The sequence below is a fragment of the Apis laboriosa genome, unplaced genomic scaffold (genome assembly GCF_014066325.1).
Source record: "Apis laboriosa isolate Shangri-la unplaced genomic scaffold, ASM1406632v1 scaffold12_cov154, whole genome shotgun sequence".
NCBI lineage: Eukaryota > Metazoa > Arthropoda > Insecta > Hymenoptera > Apidae > Apis > Apis laboriosa.
This window is the reverse complement of record NW_025221207.1, coordinates 4,963,144-4,982,010: the sequence shown is the minus strand read 5'-3', so window position 1 is coordinate 4,982,010 and position 18,867 is coordinate 4,963,144. Positions and strand designations below refer to the sequence as shown.

Below are 18,867 nucleotides of genomic sequence, written 5' to 3'. Positions count from 1 at the left end.
TTCCCTTCGATAAAATAATATTCACATTCAATCATACGTCGATTAAAAGCATCGAAGCATCGTATCCTAAGAAATAAGAGCATAGCGTCGCTCTCTGCTTACGGGATGCTAATTAGTAGAGTGACAAGAAAACGAAGACACCGGGCGAAGAACACGAAGAAAGCAAGGGTGGACGACGAGGGTGGGAGGGAGGGGGGGGGGAGACCGGTCGAACGCGATTTAACTTGGATCGATCGGATCGCTAAAAGCTTGGTAGCGATTTAAAGAGATGATCGGGCAAAAAGGATCGCGAGGTGTCGACGTCCACTGTCACAGCACTGAACACGCAACACGAAACGGAAGTAATGATCCCCGGCCGGCTTTGATACCGTCTCGATCTCGGTTGACAGATTGATTGCGGTTGTAATGAGGCGAAAATTAGCGAAAGTATAAGACGTTACCTGTTCATTATTAAACGACTCGTTGAAGATCGTGAGTTGGAATTGGGGCGATCGATAGAATCCGTCAGATTTATAAAGTATGGTTTATAGTAAAAAAAAAAATGAGTTACATATAAATCGCAGATATATATTTATGGAATTATGCAAAATTTGAACGCGAAAAAGCTTGCAGAATACGCGCGGTATGCAAAAATGCATAAAATAACCGGATAGGCATTATGATATTTTGCATGAAATTTTTAAAAACATTATTACAATAGAATGTAAACACGATTATTAAGATTATACAGATTATTCTTTTTCATAAACTGTTTTAAACACAACGATATTTGAACAGATAGATCAGCCTATTAGTAAGTGACTCGTGCTAATTTAATAATTTAAATATCTTTATGATCTACAAGGAATATACTTTCATATTCCTTTCAAACATTCTTCCACTTCAATCCGTGTATACGGATCCATTACATTCATCTTTCAACGGAAAATCTTTCAACATCTTCACTAATAAACAATTACAATCGATCCGAACGATTGTCCGATTCCAATCAACTCCATTTATAATTCGAAAAGACAAGCGAATCTCGCCACAGAGATCCAATAGAAGATCCAAATAGAAAGCCAACGCGACAAGAAGAGGCAGAGAAACAGAATCGTGCGTGGACAAGATAAAAAGAAAAAAAGAAACAAGGAAGATCCTAGGGCAAATGCTAGGGTTCCGCCGGTATCATCTGCTGCGATACGTCTCTCCGGGGGATGAGACGAGGAGGCGGCGAGGCTGGTCGAACGGAGACAAGTTGCCGTTGCCGGTCGCGAGGTGGGGAATCGGTTGGAGAGTGGGCACGGTCGGAAGAGGAGAGCGGTTCTCGGGGAAGGTGGTGGCGGAGGAGAAAGGGAGACGAGAGCCGCGGAGGACAGCTGGTATCGGGTGGCGTTCTCTCTCGCGAAGGTGGACGAAGCTGAGCCGGCGATGGTGATACCGGCGATGGCATCGTCGGCCCTGGTAGCGCGCGGTGGTGGCGGCCGGGCGGAGGATGGAAGCGGCGGCCAAGAGGAGACGACGGTAGTAGTGATGGTGGTGGTGGTCCAGCGGGCATATCGCGCGGGTCCGACACTCGCTCTCGGCGAAGGAGAGAGAGAGATTTGCCCCCTCCTGCCGCGGGCGGCGCCACTCGAGGAGATCCTTTCCTCTTTTCGCCTCTAGGCCATTCTCGAGAGGCGCGCGCGGCAACGCGGTGTCGCACGATCGGTCCTCGCCGACCTTCGAATACGATACGCGATTTCTACGATTCCGATTCTTCCGGCCTTCGATTCTGCAAACGGTTTTTCTCGGTTTCGATCGAATTCGAAAATCGCGGGCCCGCGTTCTCGTATTCGTCGTCGCAACTCGTCGCCAACCATCGTCCGCCCCCTCCTGCCCTCGCGGCCGCCCTCTCCGCCCCCACGTGACACTGGCGACCACGTGACTGAGAGATCGAGACCGCGGAGAATCCGCCACGGAACGTCAACATCCGTCGCACGGCCCCCGAGGGATTCGCCGTTTCTCTCGCTCTTTCTCTCTCTCTCTCTCTCTCTCTCTCTCTCTCTCTCTCTCTCTCTCTCTCTCTTTCTCTCTCTCGAGGATGTTTCGTGACGACGACGTGGACTAAGTTGATCGTTGCGTAACACGGATCACTGGACCGGATCACCGTGTGTCGAAAGGAAAATCACGCGCGTGCTGCTGTTGTTTTGTTATCCGGCATTGTGAACGATTTTGAATGGACTGGTTCGATACGGGAAAAGATACACGAGGGAAAAGATAGAAACTGAGATCAAGTGGAGCGCGACGTGTCAAGTGGTGCAACGTTGTGTTTACGAACGTTGGTTCGAAAACGAGTGATAAAATTTCGAGTAACTAAAATTGCTCGAAAGAAGGAAGGAAGGAGAGGAGGATCTCGGATCTGGGAGGAGGATTTCGATCGATTGGAACGCGTCCTGAAGAATGAGCGTGTGCGAGAATCGTGGGTATGCACGAGGTGGTGGTATCGAGCGTGGAGCAGGATCGGGAGTCGTGATGAGGGCAGGAAGTGTGTGCGGGAATCGATCGGGTGCAATCGTATTACCGGTAGCAGAGATCGTCCGCGACACGATTCCACGGTGAAATCGGGATCCGTAACGAGGTTGCGGATGCGAGAACGGTAGCGGAAAGGCCACGGCAACGTGATTACGCGCCACGTGACCGTTGCTCGCCACCGGTCTGACGTTTCTTTTTTTTGTGCGTCATTTCTCAGCGCGTCTGCGCCTCGAACGATTCTTGTCGATCCTTCTCGTCCACGAGTTCGCACGAGTTCCCCGTCGTGTCATCTTCTTCTTTCTCCCTCGTATCGTAACGTCCTTCGAAGGATCCCGCGCAATTTTCGAGCGGGCGATGCTAATCCCGAACGCGGATCAACATCGGCCCGTGTAATCGGCCGGAGGAGTTTAATTACACCGAGTGGCCGAGCGGTGTGTTATTAAACCGAGCGGGGAAGATCGGCCGCAAGAATTCAGGTTTCCTGCGTCATCGATCAGTGGAGGGCCGCCGGTGGAAAGCCGGGAGACTTTAATGCCCGCAGAGAGACGCGCGCCGCGGGATCGTTTTACGTCTGGTTTCCAAGCTGCGCGCCTCACGCACACGTGAATCTTCGTGGCTTCGAAGTCGATCGTTCCTTTCGCGAAATCTTGCTCCGCTATCGAATTCGATACTTTCCCATTCCCCCTTCCCTCTTTTTACTCTAAAAACTCTACCCGAGTAACTCTCTGTCCGAAACTCGAAGAAGAAGAATAAGAAGAACTCGTGATAAAAGCGGAAGAGACTCGAGAGAGAGAGAGAAAGAGAGAGAGAGGAAGGGAAGAAAAGGATGTTGGAATCGTTAGGTTCGAGTCGATAGTGATTCCGCGACCGTTTCACGTTCGAGCCAGCAGGTGTTCCTCGACGTTGGCTGCGCCGCTCGATCGGCCGACTGCTCGCCACCGAGAGGAAAAAGAAGGTCAGGCTCGTTTGGAAAATTGGATGTGCTCTGGCCGGGATTCTGTTTACCGGTGAGCGGCACCGTTATCGGGGACAGGCGATTTATCAGCCCATTGTCTTCGGGCAGGGCGTCTTCGGGGGACTCGTCACGAATGTACGAATCCTTGGCCACGTACGATCCTCGAATCCGTGCCGGCTCTTAACGAATATCGCCTGGATATTCGTTCGTGGATCGAAGACGTGAGCTCGAACGAAGGAAATTGATCGATGAGAGGAAATATATATGTATATATATACATATACATATATATATATATAACGATTCGAGCATACGTCAACGTACTCTCTAATGGAAAAGAATTCGAGAGGAGAGTGTTATGGTACACGCGTGTAAGGAAAGTGTCGAACGAGCGTTCATCAATTGAACGCGCTGGAATTATTTGGAACGAAGCTTTATCGTTTATCGGATATGATATGGACAAGAGTTAGAGAATAGAAAGGAAATTGGGCATTCGAAGGAAGGATCTATGAACGTGGATCCGTACTCACTTGAAGAGTGGAGGTGCCTCGTTGCCACCTCTCGTCTTGTCGAAGACGAGGGCCGACTGTCCGCGAATTCTGGTGATCGTGACCATCGAGGAGGCATCCGCGGCGGGAAAAGTGGCCCATCATGTCCGTGCTGGAGGCCGGTGAAGCCGACAGGTCGACCATGTCACCGCTGGACGAAGTCGTATCCCCGACGAGCGTCGAGTCGGAACTGATGGTCACCGACATGTTGGACGAGCACGAGACCACGCTGAACGAGCACAGGGACGGTGGCAAGCGCAAGAGAGACACGGACGGCGAGGAGCTGACACCCAGGAAGTTGCCCTCACTCACCAGGAACAACAACGACGTGGGCTTCGTCCTCGAGGAGAGCGCTGACGACGATCTCCGCGAGGACAGAGATGACGTAAGTCGAATATTTCTTTTTTCTTTTTTCTTTTCCTTTTCTTTCTTTCTCGTTTCCAACGCGGAGGAGAGAGAGAGAGAGAGAGAGAGAAAAAGAGAGAGAGAGAGAGAGGTGTTCGTTTCGAGGTGAATGGTGATTCGTCTCGTCGTGTCGATTAATATCGTTGGATTAGATTTTGCTGATTCATACGATGATGGAATCGAATGGAGTAAATTTTGAAAGAGTTTGCGTACGGCTTTTTTTCTTTTTTTCTTTTTGGAGGGATTTCTCAATTTAAATGATAAACAATATCTCGAATTCCCTGTTTTAAATACGTAAGCGTTATCTACGCTTTGATCGTAGATCGATTGTTAATTTTTAAGTCGTGATCTTGTGATGTTTTTATTCGATTTTTCCAATTTTCGAGAGAATGAAATCTTAAAAACTTTCTGAAAACTTTCTTCCATCGTATTTAAAAAAAAATTTAGAATTAAAACTTACAGATCCTTTCGCCGGAAAGTTTCTCCATTGTGAAAGCTTGAAAGTATATACTTCATTGTCATGCTTCAATATATTCTCTTCAAAACCATAACACTCGTATAGCTGAAGCATCTACGCACCGTATATCGATATGCTCGAATGAAAAATGCGAAGACGGAAAGGAGGGAAAGATTGTTAATCGATAACGCTTAACGAGCATCGTGGAATCAATTGATTTTCTTTTTTTTTTATTTTCTTTTTTATTTCTCCCTGGACCAGACGTTTCTACTGAAACTTGTCAAAGCAGGAGGAGAGGGTGCCATATCGCGAAACTTGAGAGTAAACGCCGCCGTTTCAATGACATTTATCCTCTTTTAAAGCGTACTCCATAACCCTGTTCATCGGCGAACGAATCTCTACATTGCGTAGAAACTAAATTCTCACGTGGCAAGTGAAAGAGCAGCTGTCGGTTCAAGTGTTGTCCGCCCACGCATCGGTTATACCTGCTCCACTGTCGTGAGCAGTATTCAACTCTGACATACGGCAACAAATCAGGTGTCTGGATCCAGGACTATAATAAAACGAAGCTATTAGCGCGTCATCTTTACGGCCCAGGAAGCGCGATGCCGTTCCTCGCTTATATAGCTAATAATGCGCCCTTTTCTTCTATCCGATTTTCGCATGGTCGTTGAACCTTAAATCGCCCCTTTCCATTCGATGTCTCTCTCGTCTTTTTCTTTTCTTTTTTTTTTCTTTTCTTTTCGAGATGACGATTCATCGAAGATGGCGAGGCGAGTCGTCTTGAAAAATTGGAAAATTTACGCGATTGAGATTGATCTTTTCATCTCGGTCGGATTCGCATGAGATTAATAAAGATTGGATCTTTCGATTGGAAATCTCGCGTGCATTTAAGATCGTTAAAGATTTCTAAAGATGGTGGTCACGACATTTCGTAGAATTTATTAAAGATAATTGGAAATTTAGAAAGCGTTCTCGTATTGGAAATTTTCTTCTTGGAACTTCTCTTGGCTGTATCTATTCGAAACGGAAACGATCGAATCGAAGAGGAATCGGTCGAAAATTTTATCTTATATCCTTGAGAAATTCGTAATAATATAATAGTTTCTATTGCGTGTTTTTGATTGATTGAATACGACGAGGTGTCTTTAAAAAGAGATGTATAAAAATTATGGGTAATTATAATAAATTTCTTTAGAACCTATCCAATTCTCTCTAAACAATTTCATATCGTAGTTCGTTAACTGTAAAGGGAAGCCCTTTTTACTAGCTTCTTCCAAAGATATTAAGTTATCTAAAAATGCAACCTTGTTAGGATAAATTATCCCATTCTCTTTAAACTCTCGTATAACCTCTGCGCCAAGAGACGTAACTCAAAACAATTATCAAATTTCTTTCACCGCATAACGAACCGTACATCATCGTTCATTGCGTCATACTGTAATGTTATAATTGCTGTCGTAAAGGCAGTGTAAACGTTCTCTCTTAAGTATTCATTAAGTTCGTTTCGTATAGCGGAAGTATCTTAAAACGGGACATTAAAAACATTATTTACCGCATCGACGTCTTGGCGAATAATAATCTTCAAGATGTAAAAACAAAATTAGAAAGGAAGTAGCCAAATAACTGTGTTGGCTGATCGTTAAACGCGACAAAGAAGTAAATTTCGAGTTGTCCAAAATTGTTTTTTTTTTTTTTTTTTTTTTTATGTTGTACGTCCATCGTGTACTATTCTTCAGCAAACGTCATACTTGCTAAATTTCACGCTCGTCATAAAATTCTCGATTACCTGTCTTAACGGTCGGCAATTGCCATTTGCACGTCCTCGATTGGTTCTTCCTTTAGAATTTTAGATTCCCTTCAACTGTTAACCATAACAATTCGTCGAAATTATTCTTGCCGGTCAAAAAATTATTGGAATAATAAGAGACACGTATGCAAAAATCCCCATGTCCCCCAATCATTGTATCCTCGATACAATTTTCAATTTTTCATTTCAATTTTACACACCCACGAGAAACTAAAACAAAAAAAAAGAAATATTAACAACAAGATTACAAAATTCACCCTCTATATTAATTTTCTCTCTTAAAAACTATAAACAATTACTTGATAATTGAAAAACGACTCTTCTTTTCCTTTCTTCATCTACAAAATTAAAAAGCTAAATCAACCGTTATCTCCATCACCCGAACTTATCAAAATCAAACTTCACTTCGCACAATCGCTCATACGATCTCGAACGAAACGATCCTCGACAAAATCTCGATATATATCTCCGTTGTGCAAACGGATCTAATTGGTAAGGAGAATCGGGTCCGGATCGCGTTAGCATTTGAGATAAGAGATCGAGGGTGTTCCTCCTCCTCCTCCCCCTCCTCCTCCTAGTTAAGCATCGAGGAAGCGGTGTCCACTCACGAAAACGAGGACAGAGGTATGCTCTGAGAGCGTAGGCAGGATTGTCGTAGGATTACAAGCCTGTGCACACGAGGTCAGGAAACGGGTTTCAGGGAAAATCTCTACGATCCTATCCCGCACGAGATGCGTTATCCGTACATATATATATATATATCTGGCTGTCTCGCAAGAAGAGATCCAACGTCGAACATTAATAGAGGTTCCATTAACCGCGTTTCCTGCTCGATCCCCGTGTGTCCACATCGCGGGGAACATTTTCTCTTGGTTGGTATTATATTGTGGGACGATACGCGTTGGCGGGATTAGATCGAACGTATCGAGGGACAGGTGTGTTTCAGATACGTTTGACGGATCGACTCGATTAAGAGATTATTGATCGAAAGTGGACGGTGTGTTTCCGAGTCCGAGTATTTAAACGAAGAGGGAAGTTTATTATTGCGTGTAATTTCGTTGTATAATATGTTTATTTATGGCTCGAAATGTAATAAAATGTAAAGATATTGGCCATTTAAATAAAATTATTTTTCTTCCTCTTCTTCTTCTTCTTTGTTCACTGATCGTTTCATTTTAAAAGATCGTTTTTTTTTATCTTTGTAATTAAATAAATGTATTCAAGTTAATAAGGGATCGTTCTTGACTAAACGTTTCTTTACTCAAAAATTTGCAATTTGTGTCCCGCTAACTAATAAGATTATGTAGATTCAACGATATCAGCAGAATTTGAATACGTCATATTTAAATTAGAAATAAAATTTCTATTCGATATACGCATATATTTCCTCGAAGAAATTTACATTATCTCTACCTCAAAGTCCCCATTACTTTGAAAATTAATAAATTTTAATAATATTTCACCGATTCGATGTATTCCCTCGATACGTCTCGAAATATTCACTACAACAACAATCATCCGAGGAATTTATTTCATTTCCATATCGTTTATCGCGAAACGAATTAAAAATCTTTCAAATCCGTCGTAAATCAATCCCCCCGTGGCTTCGAGAGCCACTCTCTGCAAGACGAAAAAAATAAAAAAAAAAATAAGAAAATAAAAAATGAGAAAATAGAGAAAAATAAAAAAAGAAGAATAAAAAAAGATTAAAAAAAAAAAAAAAGATAAAAATAAAAAAAAATCGCTGAAAATAATAAATGATTTGCGTAACGGAGAGTTAATGACTTCGAAACGGCAATAAAGAATTTCTCGGTGCCTAGATCCGCGCATTGAAATCGCAGGAAAGGCTTTCGTGGAAACACCGGAAAGGATAATAGGCGAATATCGGTCCGGTGTAGACGTTGTAGAGGCGAGTTACGGACAATTTATTTACGCACAATCCTGAGATGTAGCCGTTCCTCGTGTGTACACAGTGGTCCAGCGAAACGTGTTTACCCCGATGCCGATTCCAAGATCCCATAGAATAGCATCGTGGATTCCATTAGCCGTATTTCCACTGGACGTGCCCGTAAAAATCATCATTTCTCGATCCTTCTCGCGCGCGCGGTGTTAAACTGTGAAGTTTGTTATTGCCGCGTGCAAACCTCGACTTTGAGGGAAATAATATTGGATTTATAGGATTAGATTTATTGCGCGCGTTACAGGATATTGGATTTAGCAAGAAATGGATATTTGGATACAAATAAACGTTGTTGATGGTCGTTTTCGAAATTACGAGAGTGTGACGATGAGATGAGATTCTAGTAAATACGATGAGATATAGATGATGAGGAGATAAATTCGATAAAGAAAATATTGAAAAAGAAATTTTGTTCCGCGATGTTGAAAGAGAAATTTTTTTTTTTTTTTTTTTTTAATATCGAATACAATAAAACAGATGATTAAACAACCCCTGCTTCTGATCAATTGGCTTACTCGATAATTTACCTTTTTCTGCTATGCCAATTTTTTTTCTTTTAAATCAATTTTTCCTAATCGTGAAGTAAAACCCCTTTAAGAAACGCGATCAATTTATAATGATGCTGTAAAAATACTAATAAAATTGTGATGACATCAGTGAAACATCCTTAAAGTGTCATAAGAAAAGAGACATAAACAGACGTACATACAAGTATACGAACGATCGTTTTACGAGACATAAAATTCGAAAAACGTTTTAAGAAATCGCGATAAGGAATAGAGATTTGATAGTTACTTAATCTTCATGCAACGTCGTAAAAACTAAAAGAACTATCTTTCTTTATCGAATTGAATTCGATAAAAATTTTCAACGAATCTCTTCGCATTCAATATAATAAAATTTCTTGTTCAAAAAAATTGTACCAGCATCTATAATGTAATTATCGTCACAAATATTAACATCGATACGTTATATTTTAAATATGGATATAAGAATTTTAAAAAACTTTGATCATTCGAATTTTCAATCCAAACATTTGCATAACGATAATTCCTATTATAATTATAATTGAACAAACGTTATATCACGGAGACTTTCACTTGGCACGAAGAGTTTTTGAACAAAACAAAAAATAGAGTTAATCGTTCATGTCTGTTTTCGACGGCGATTCTATCTTCCTGATTGGAAGCCGAAGCGCGTGTTATTAGTTTTAATTACGGCTGGTTATGAAAGTGTACCCTTGTCAAAGAGAAACAGTCGTAACTTAAATCCTCGATCGGTGTGGATGTTGTTTAGAGAGGTTCATACTCGTGAATCCTCGATTCATACTCGAGAATGAAAATTGGTTTTAGATAATGAAGAGATTGGTATCTTCGAAAGGTATGATTTCAAAGACGCGTAAATAATAATAGAAGATAAATACACGCGATACGAAGCCTATCGATTATTTCTTACGCGATTCGGAGAAAGATTTCTCAGAGATAATAAATATTCATGACAGGAGTGTAAAGATAAATAAAAAAATCTCGCAAGACAAAATTCTTCCGTAAAGAAACTTGCAACGAGGAAGTCGAGTGAAATTTGGAATATTTTTTCTTTTTTTTTTTTTTTTTGAAAAATTTCGAAAAAAAGAAAGAAAGAAAGGATAAATTCTTCGCAAGGATCAAAGGTTCGATAAAATATTCAAGGTATGGTGGATATTTGCAATTCAGAATACACAAACGCAACAGAGGTGAATTGACAAGTGGTTTTGTCACCTACACGTTTCTTGCTACGTAATAAAACACAAAAATCTCTTCATTTCCGACAAATTGGACGGCACGAGTGAGAGAGGATGGTTACGACACCTGTAATCTTCATAATCGCTCGCAATTTACACGCCAACGAAAACGATCGCTCAGGATAATTTGCGTACGATTCGTGCGAATAGTTTAACGTCGTTTCGTCCCTATATCCGGCCGTTTAACCTTCGTTACATTGTGTGCACATAGAAGAGTAAACTATCGAAGGGTCTATTAATGATTCAATCCTCTATTCGTAGCGAATAGAAGTTATTCTGCAAACCGAATCAATCGTTTAGCGATTCAATACTTTGAAAAATCGATATTTCAATTTTATTGATAGATTATTTTCGAGTAATATAGTTATTGAAACTATACTTTTGCAAAATATCTTCAAATTTCTATACCATCAAAAACTTCTAAATCCTTTTGAACATCAGGAATTCATCCTCTAATCTTATCCGTTCCATTGAAACTCTAACAAATCCTTGCAATTTGGAATTACAATATTACAAATCAAAAAGATTCCACTTTGACACATCCATTATTCCAAAACTTCTCAAATTTTTATAGTATAACTTTCTTCTAAAAGCATCAACACTTTCAAACTTCCTCCAACATCAGCAAACTCATTGCTCCAAAATTGCTCTTCAATCTTCCTCAAATTTCCACAACATACTTTCTTCCAAAAATCATCAACATTCTCGAAACCTATACTTCCAAAACCATCGACACTTTCAAACTCTCTCCACAAATCGACAAATCGTTTCAAAACCTATTGCTCCAAAATAGAAAAATATATCTCTAAAACTATTCAAACCCTCTCCAACCATGTCCAGAGGAACCATCCTCTCCCCATCCTAAGAGCCATCCTACGTGTACAAGCATCCTAGCTGACTTCCAACCTTGTCCCCTGTCCATCCGACAGATTTTCGTCCGGAAAAAAAAAAATGGCGAGCGGCTCGACTCGGTAGTCAAAAGGCCGCGTATAAATCACGCGGTGGCATCTTAGATAATGACAGTCATGCGGCGTGCTCGTGTGCGCCGGCCACGACGGCTGATATATTGTTCGGTGGCCGGCCAAGGTAGCGGTTAAAATTCTTCGCCAATGATAATCCAGTCTTTTTCCTTCCTCCTCCTTCCTTGCGTGCACGATTTCCGGTCCGATCGCGATCACTGGGATCGATATCCAAGGGAACTCGGACTCAATTCACGGCTCAGGAGAAATTACACGCTTCCGCTTGTTTTCATGGCGGTTAAGCCGCCACACTGTAGATCGAATGATACTATTAAAACGCGTATCCCGATCACACAACACAAATATTCGTTCCTCCTCCGCGTTTAACTTAATTCTGGGTATTTAGGGAGGATACGTCTTTTTTGAGGATCAAGAATAGGATAAAAGATAGAGTTATTACAAGAGGATTTGCTCTGATTTTGTTAGGTGAATTTGCTTAGACAAGCAAGTTTGATCGATGAACGGATTATATACAGGTAACGAGCGAAGAAAGAGAGATGTACACGTAGATAGAACAGTGATTAAAGCAAACTGATTATCTTAACGAATGGGTGCTTCTTCGTTCAAGTAGTTTCCATTTATTTTTAGTTGATTTTCTTTAAGGTTTTGTTTGTATGTACCATCTTCTTGGATGATTTTGTAGTGTATCTTTGATAAAGATGCAAGTTAGGCGTTTTGGATTGTATACATTATGTTCGTAAGACGTGTAAAATTTTGCAAGATTGATGTGTTATTAATATGGAAATTCGTATGAATTGGAAACGTAGCGGGATTTTGTTAAAGAAACGATTCTCGTTTCCTTCCTTCCAAAGGATTATTACACGTTGTAAAAGAAGGATTAAGTTATTAAATTCCGCCTGAATTAACTTCGTCTATGGTAATTTGCGTAATCCTAAAAAAATTAAATTACACGGAAGAGTTTCTTTTATCGTGTTAGTTGCTGTTGAGTGCAAGTTTTTTATGATGTGAATTAATATTCACAAAGAAATAAAGAAGAAATCCTTTATCATTTCTGGTATATTTTTGCTGTTATAAAAGAAGCCTTGAATGAATCTAACGAAATAAAATTCGACAAACGAAAGAATGGAAAATCAAAGCGAAAAAAGAATTTTGATAATTACGATATATATTTTTCATCATTTCTGTTACCTTGAACGTAACACACATAGATAGAGTAGAAAAAAAATTATCTATAATTAGCGTTTTTAAATTCAAATCAAGTAGTTCTTAAACAACAATATTTATACGCGATTAAACTAGTATTTTACAATACTCGTATCAAGTTTCCTTAGAATTATCCAAGTGATAATCTTTTGATTTATTTCACTATTTTCTCAATTTGCATTAAAGAAAAATATTATTGTTGTATTGTTAGATGTTTGAGAATATTACGTTTGAATGATTCTCGATGAATCACATATTAAGCATTCGTTTCGAAAAATTGAAACGTATCTAAATCGATATATAGAAATATATTCTTCGAAATAATTATATCAAAAAGATACAAGTCGATCAAATTTAATCCACGAATATACATACGGAATTAAAATTCACGTCCGAGGGAAGGAGCAATTCTTTGAATAAATTCTCAGGTTGTATCGTCATCCGTGCATTGCGGCAGCTGCAGCAAGCAACGAGAAGGAAGAAAAAATATTTTCTCAGCGAAGAAAACCACCGTGCAATCCGCAAATCCTTCCGTTGCGAAAGAAAGACGACGAGCTTTACTTGGACTTTTGTAAATCTCATCGCGACACTCGGCTGGAAAGGTCTTTAAACTTGCCGCATTAAAGTATCCCTTTCATTCCATTATCCTTTTGAATGGTAATATTGAATTGTTTATTGTTGTTGCAAAGAATTCTTTTTTCGAGGTGGAGAAAGAGGAAGTGGAAACCGATTTCATGGAAGTTATGGAATTTATAATATTTTCGTCTTATCTGTCCATTTCAAAAAAAAAAACACACACAAAAATTAAAAATTCAAATTTCCATCATCATCTTCTTTCCTACTTGACGCTCTCTCTTTTAAGAACAATAGATTAAATTCTTCATCTCGAATTATATATTTCATGTACACCATCCTTCTTCTAACCGTTCCAATATTTCAACCCATTTCAATTTTATCCATATTCGAAATTAATCACGAGACAATACTTATCACTTATTCTTGTAAAATCTCTTTCTTAAAGTATACTCTTCGCATATGTATATACTCGTCGATTTTATTCTCGATAATCGACGCGTGCAAAAGAAGACAAACCACGTCCAAATCAACATCTTCGCATCTTCGAAAATAGAAATCGACGATAGAAGACAAAGTATTCATTCTGTTCGCAAATACTATCCTTTCCATTATTCCGCGAGTTAATCTCTCTCGTAGTATCGAATGGCGTTCAATGGCGCCATTCACAGTGGCGCGAATTAAAAAGCGTCGTCGAACCGGCGAAATACGACGCACGAACCTGTTCCTAATCCAAACCGGGAAACCTCCCTTATCCGGAGCTTGTCAGCTTCCGCGCGAGGGAGCCTGCATCTCGAGAGGTTGGGATCGGTTTCAAGTATCGTAATAATAATATACAAGGGGCTGAGTAAAACGGCCGTTACACGGATAAATTTGTCGGCCCCGTGGTCGTTTATCGACTTCCTTCCAACCACGCCTCGCGGCCTATGTTTATGCGCTTGGCATCGAAGCAGCCAGCTTTAATCCAGATCTTTATTGCGGCCTGCAAAGCCTGTTGCGAGACACTCGGGGTGTATGGGGGGTAGTTGGAGAGGGAAGATCCGCGTTTATTGGGAATATAGAAAGGACTCGTAAGAATCGAGATCTTTTCGAAGTTTCCTTGGAAACTTGCGAAGGAAAGGGAATTCAGAGGGAAGATTTTTCTTCTCTTCGTTCGATAAAGCGTGCGAGGAAGAGGTTTGTTCGAGAGTTTTGGACTTGATTTTAGCGTCGGTTTAGATTTGATGGAGAAATTCTATGATGCATAGAAGATGTTGCTAAGAGTTGTGTTACTACGTGACATCTTAAAAGAGAAAATTATTGCTAGTTGTAAGCGAGAGAGAAAGGAATTTTTAGGATATTTTTGAAAATTTTCTAATAATTCATTTCGTGAAATCGATTCGATTTGAAGTTTATCTTTCGAAATATCGAAATTCCCGTTTTCATTTATTCCAAACCACTATCTCCACTAGCTTTTTGCATTAATTTTATGTTTGAGTATCACACAATGCTCACTGTTAAATGTGGCTCGACTACCGATAACAAGTTTTGCGAAACAAGGACAAGATTGTGGCCATGAGCATCAATTTATCGTGGCAATCGTAACAAGTATAAAACCTGTTAACGTTCGCATTTTATTCCCTTTCCAGATTGCTATGCATCGATATGCAAATAGTAACGCATGCAGATCGTCTTATTTTAAAATCTTAATTTTAACCCTTGAAATTGCAAGTGTTCCAATAAGGATAAAATTGATAATTTTTTTTAATACACTTTTTACACATTTAAAATGTAAACGACCTGAAACAAAACAAATGTTAATTTTAATGCAATATTTTAACTTAGATAGTTTTCTTTCTTCTTATTTCTTTTTTTCAAATATTCAGAAATTTATACATTATAGAATTATAAAATAGTATTATAAAAATAATTAGATATACAAATTACACTTGTATTCGGTTGAAAAACCGACATTTATTTTTCCAAAAGGATCTTCAAAATAATTAATCTGGAATCATTCACAAACTTCACACATCTTTCCTATCTAATATCCATCATTAAATTTCGATGATTCTATCACAATTCTATCGCCAACCCCTCGTTACGTAACAATGCATTCACAATAATAAGAACGACTCAAAAAAAAAAAAAAAAAGGCTCGATTAATTTGCATCCATTATAAGAGTCAACGGTTAACCGTTAATCAACCGTTATGCGGTAATTATACCGCAAGAAATATGATACGCGCATTTCCATAGCAAACCGCGTACCTTTCTCAACAATCGCGTTCATCCGTGGAGTATCAAGCCGAATGCAACTCCAACCAAACGGGTATTATCCACGAAGCACGGAGGATAATAAACGCGGCTAACAGTGCCGCGATGGAAGTTCCTTTTTTTCCACCTGCGAGTTTCTTTTGCCATCCAGGTAGAACACGATTTTACACCGGCGTACGCTGCACATCCGTTTTACACGGGTTAACACTCGATCACTCGTTGAAACGTAGGAATCGAGTTTTCAACGTTTCTTCCTGCCTCCTGAGTGGGAGAAACCGCGTTACCCTCGCTTCCTGTCTCCGTTCTTTTCAACTTCTTATCGCGGAAATAGCGGCGGAGACCGTTCAGAGTTTATCTCGTAATCGAACGCTTCCATCTTCATCCGAGGTGATGGATTAATCAAAGAGAAATTTTGATTGACGGTAAATTTTCGAAATGGGATATGATTAATCGCATTTTTAAAAGGGGAATTCTATCGTTTGAATCGTATGAAATGTTAGGTTGTTGCGTATTAATATTGATAATGGTATTTCGATGATTAAATTCTATCTCTGTGTTGAAACGTTATTCTTTATTATTCAATATCTCTTATCTATTTAGATGTATGGTGGATATCTTTATTTTTTTAGATTTTCGATTTCCATGTCATTTCTTTCCATTTCCATCGGTAATTTCACATTTTCTCTTTTATTATGTCTGTATTAGTATTTTCAATGCACTTTTGCCACGATATTTTTAAACGTTCTTGAAATCGATCGCAAGTGAAATAATAAACATTGAAATTCATCCACGTACGTTAGTTGTAAAAGTCGTTTATTTTTACAACTATTAATCTCCAATTTTATTTTACCTTATTCAAATTCCAAAACAAAAATCATTTGGACCTTTAACGAGCTCCTAAACATCATGAGAACACAAAAATTAGAAATCCATCCCCTGTGAAAAGCTCCAAGTCGTTACTCTTGCTCTCTTGTCGGGGATCGAAATGCCGCATTCTGCTAAACGATTCTCCTTGCCCCATTTCTTTCGCGCGTGCACTTATTATTCGTTGTCGGCTGCTCGTCGACTCTTTGACGGCTCGACTGAGAGGTAATTTGGGATCAGAAAGCTTAGTAATTACCATGTAAATCGAGCATGGATTATTAAAGCTAAAATAATGTATGCGTCTTATTTCGTGCTCGTTAGCCGACCGGCTACCATCGCGGCTAAGAAGCGTTGTCCGCCAAAATTCATTCCGAGAACTCCATTTTTCTTATTTCATATTTTTATCTTGCGCCTCTTGTCTTTGAAAAATTAATGTAAACGTACAGATATTCCTTTATAAGACTTCGTCTCGTTCGATTAACTCGAGACGCAAAGACTCGTGTCGCGTCTTCCACCTCGAAGAGCAAAGAGTTCCTTCCACGCGTGACACGTCCAATATGGACGATGCAAATTTTTGGTGGTATGTAGGTGCGAATTTCGTGCCGCGTTAGCGCGACAAAATTGGCCTCTTCCTCGGTTACGAAACCGACCAGCCGAGCTTCGTTCCGTGTACCCCCCTGTCCCTCGTTTAATATTCAGATATACTTTGGCTGATACTTCGCGGAATCGATCCCTCCTTCATGAAAATTCATCGTTTCAAGTCCCCCGTGAAAATTCTTTAAACGCTTTGATTTATTCAGTTTCGGCGCGATAAATCTTCAAAGTATAATTCAATATAATGTTACGTAATGAACACTCGCAGGACAACCTAACCTTATCTTCTATATCCTTTTTTTAACCTCAAAATTCAATCCATGCGTGCAATACGTCCCAGAATAAGATTAAAATACAACAAAATATTCCATGGACCCAATCATTCCTTCAACCTTTCACTCATATTAATTTAATGATTAAACTAGATTAGATCAGATCACGTTCCAATCTCAAATTCAACATATACAATTATTAGAATTTCTAATTCAACAATATTCTGTAATTTATAATATATATATAACGCTATGAAACTTCAAAGAAAATCTAATTATTTCTCCAACTTATATTAATTTAATGATTAAGCTAGCTTAGATGAGATCACATAACCTCAAAATTCAACATATACACGCAACTATTAGAAATTTCAACAATATTCTGTAATTCCTACATATAACACTATGAAACTTCAAAGAAGATTCAATTATTTTTCTAACTCATATTAATTAATGATTAAGCTAGGTTAAATGAGATCACATTCTAATCTCAATATATACAATTCTCTAAATTCAATATATACAATTATTAGAAATTCTAATTCAACAATATTCTGTAATTTCTATATATAATGCTATGAAACTTCAAAGAAAATCTAATTATTTCTCCAACTTATATTAATTTAATGATTAAGCTAGTTTAGATGAGATCACATAACCTCAAAATTCAACTATTAGAAATTCTATTTCAACAATATTTTGTAATTCCTACACGTAACACTATAAAACTTTAAAGAAGATCCAATTATTTCTCCAACTCATATTAATTTCTTCCACTCATATTAATTTAATGATTAAGCTAGCTTAGATGAGATCACATAACCTCAAAATTCAACATATACCCGCAACTATTAGAAATTCTATTTCAACAATATTCTGTAATTCCTGCACATAACCTCAAAGAAGATCCAATTATTTCTTCGATTCCAATTATTTCTTTCCGGTCATCATAGATTCTGTGACTGTGACTGAAAAATCTAAATAATACACGTTACGAAACGAAAAATTCTTTGATCCCACCTCCCTTTATATACGTTTTTCTCCATCCATGCGATTTTCTCCCAGCCGTGCCTACATTCTCACAGCATCGCGCGCGATCGAAAAATGCGATCATCGGGAGAGGAATTCGAGCGATTCAATGGCGGATCCCCGAGCTTCCGTAAAAACGGTTCCGCGCGAACGCCTCGAAGGCAAAACACCTCGCGACGCGTTTGAGCTCGTTGGAACATTATCGCGGAATTCCAGGCGTCGTTTCGAGCTTGTTATCAGCCCGATCTCTCTCTCTCTCTTTCTTTCTCTCTAATGACCCTTGCCGCAACCCGTCGTGGACGAAGTCACGAATCGAATGTATACCGAGGAGTCGAATGTTCGTTCCACGATCGGTAAAAGACGACACAGAGTATTTCGAGATCTCACCTTTCGGCTTATATTATTAGCCATTGTGCTCTTCGACGTCTCGTCTCGGGACACCCCGATTATTTCGATTAGCCTTGAATGCCGAGCCATTGTCTCAACAGCTCTTACGTATCCGATGGCCGAGCTTCTTCTGCACGCGGATACAACCGTTAACCTTTTCACGTCCTACTTCGACGTTGGCCGCCTTGTAACTTGGCGAGACGTGTATACGACGCTCGAATATGACTCATAGATTCGCGCGAGAAATATGAAATATGAATCGTACGGTCTATTGGAGATTGGAGAGGGAGCGATGCGATAAA

The 18,867-nt window shown here is 39.6% G+C and overlaps 2 protein-coding genes across 11 annotated transcripts in view; one reads left to right on the top strand and one right to left on the bottom strand.

The window, feature by feature from the left end:
- Positions 1 to 18,867, bottom strand: part of LOC122720393 (KH domain-containing, RNA-binding, signal transduction-associated protein 2-like) — a 106,511-nt gene that overhangs the window by 5,202 nt on the left and 82,442 nt on the right. For 2 of the 3 annotated variants that reach the window (XM_043947090.1, XM_043947093.1), the window contains exon 10: positions 6,648 to 6,878. The exons of the other annotated variant lie outside the window; for it this stretch is intronic. The gene's annotated coding sequence lies outside the window, so the exon portion shown is untranslated. The remainder of the gene's footprint in view (positions 1 to 6,647; positions 6,879 to 18,867) is intronic. 3 annotated transcript variants of the gene reach the window in all.
- LOC122720392 (transcription factor AP-2-epsilon) overlaps positions 1 to 18,867 on the top strand; it is a 236,919-nt gene that overhangs the window by 143,448 nt on the left and 74,604 nt on the right. For 2 of the 8 annotated variants that reach the window (XM_043947078.1, XM_043947077.1), the window contains exon 1: positions 3,979 to 4,381. The exons of the other annotated variants lie outside the window; for them this stretch is intronic. In XM_043947078.1, coding sequence (XP_043803013.1) covers positions 4,100 to 4,381 — 282 coding nt within the window. In that variant the 5' untranslated portion in view covers positions 3,979 to 4,099. Of the gene's footprint in view, positions 1 to 3,978; positions 4,382 to 18,867 lie in introns of those variants that run through there. 8 annotated transcript variants of the gene reach the window in all.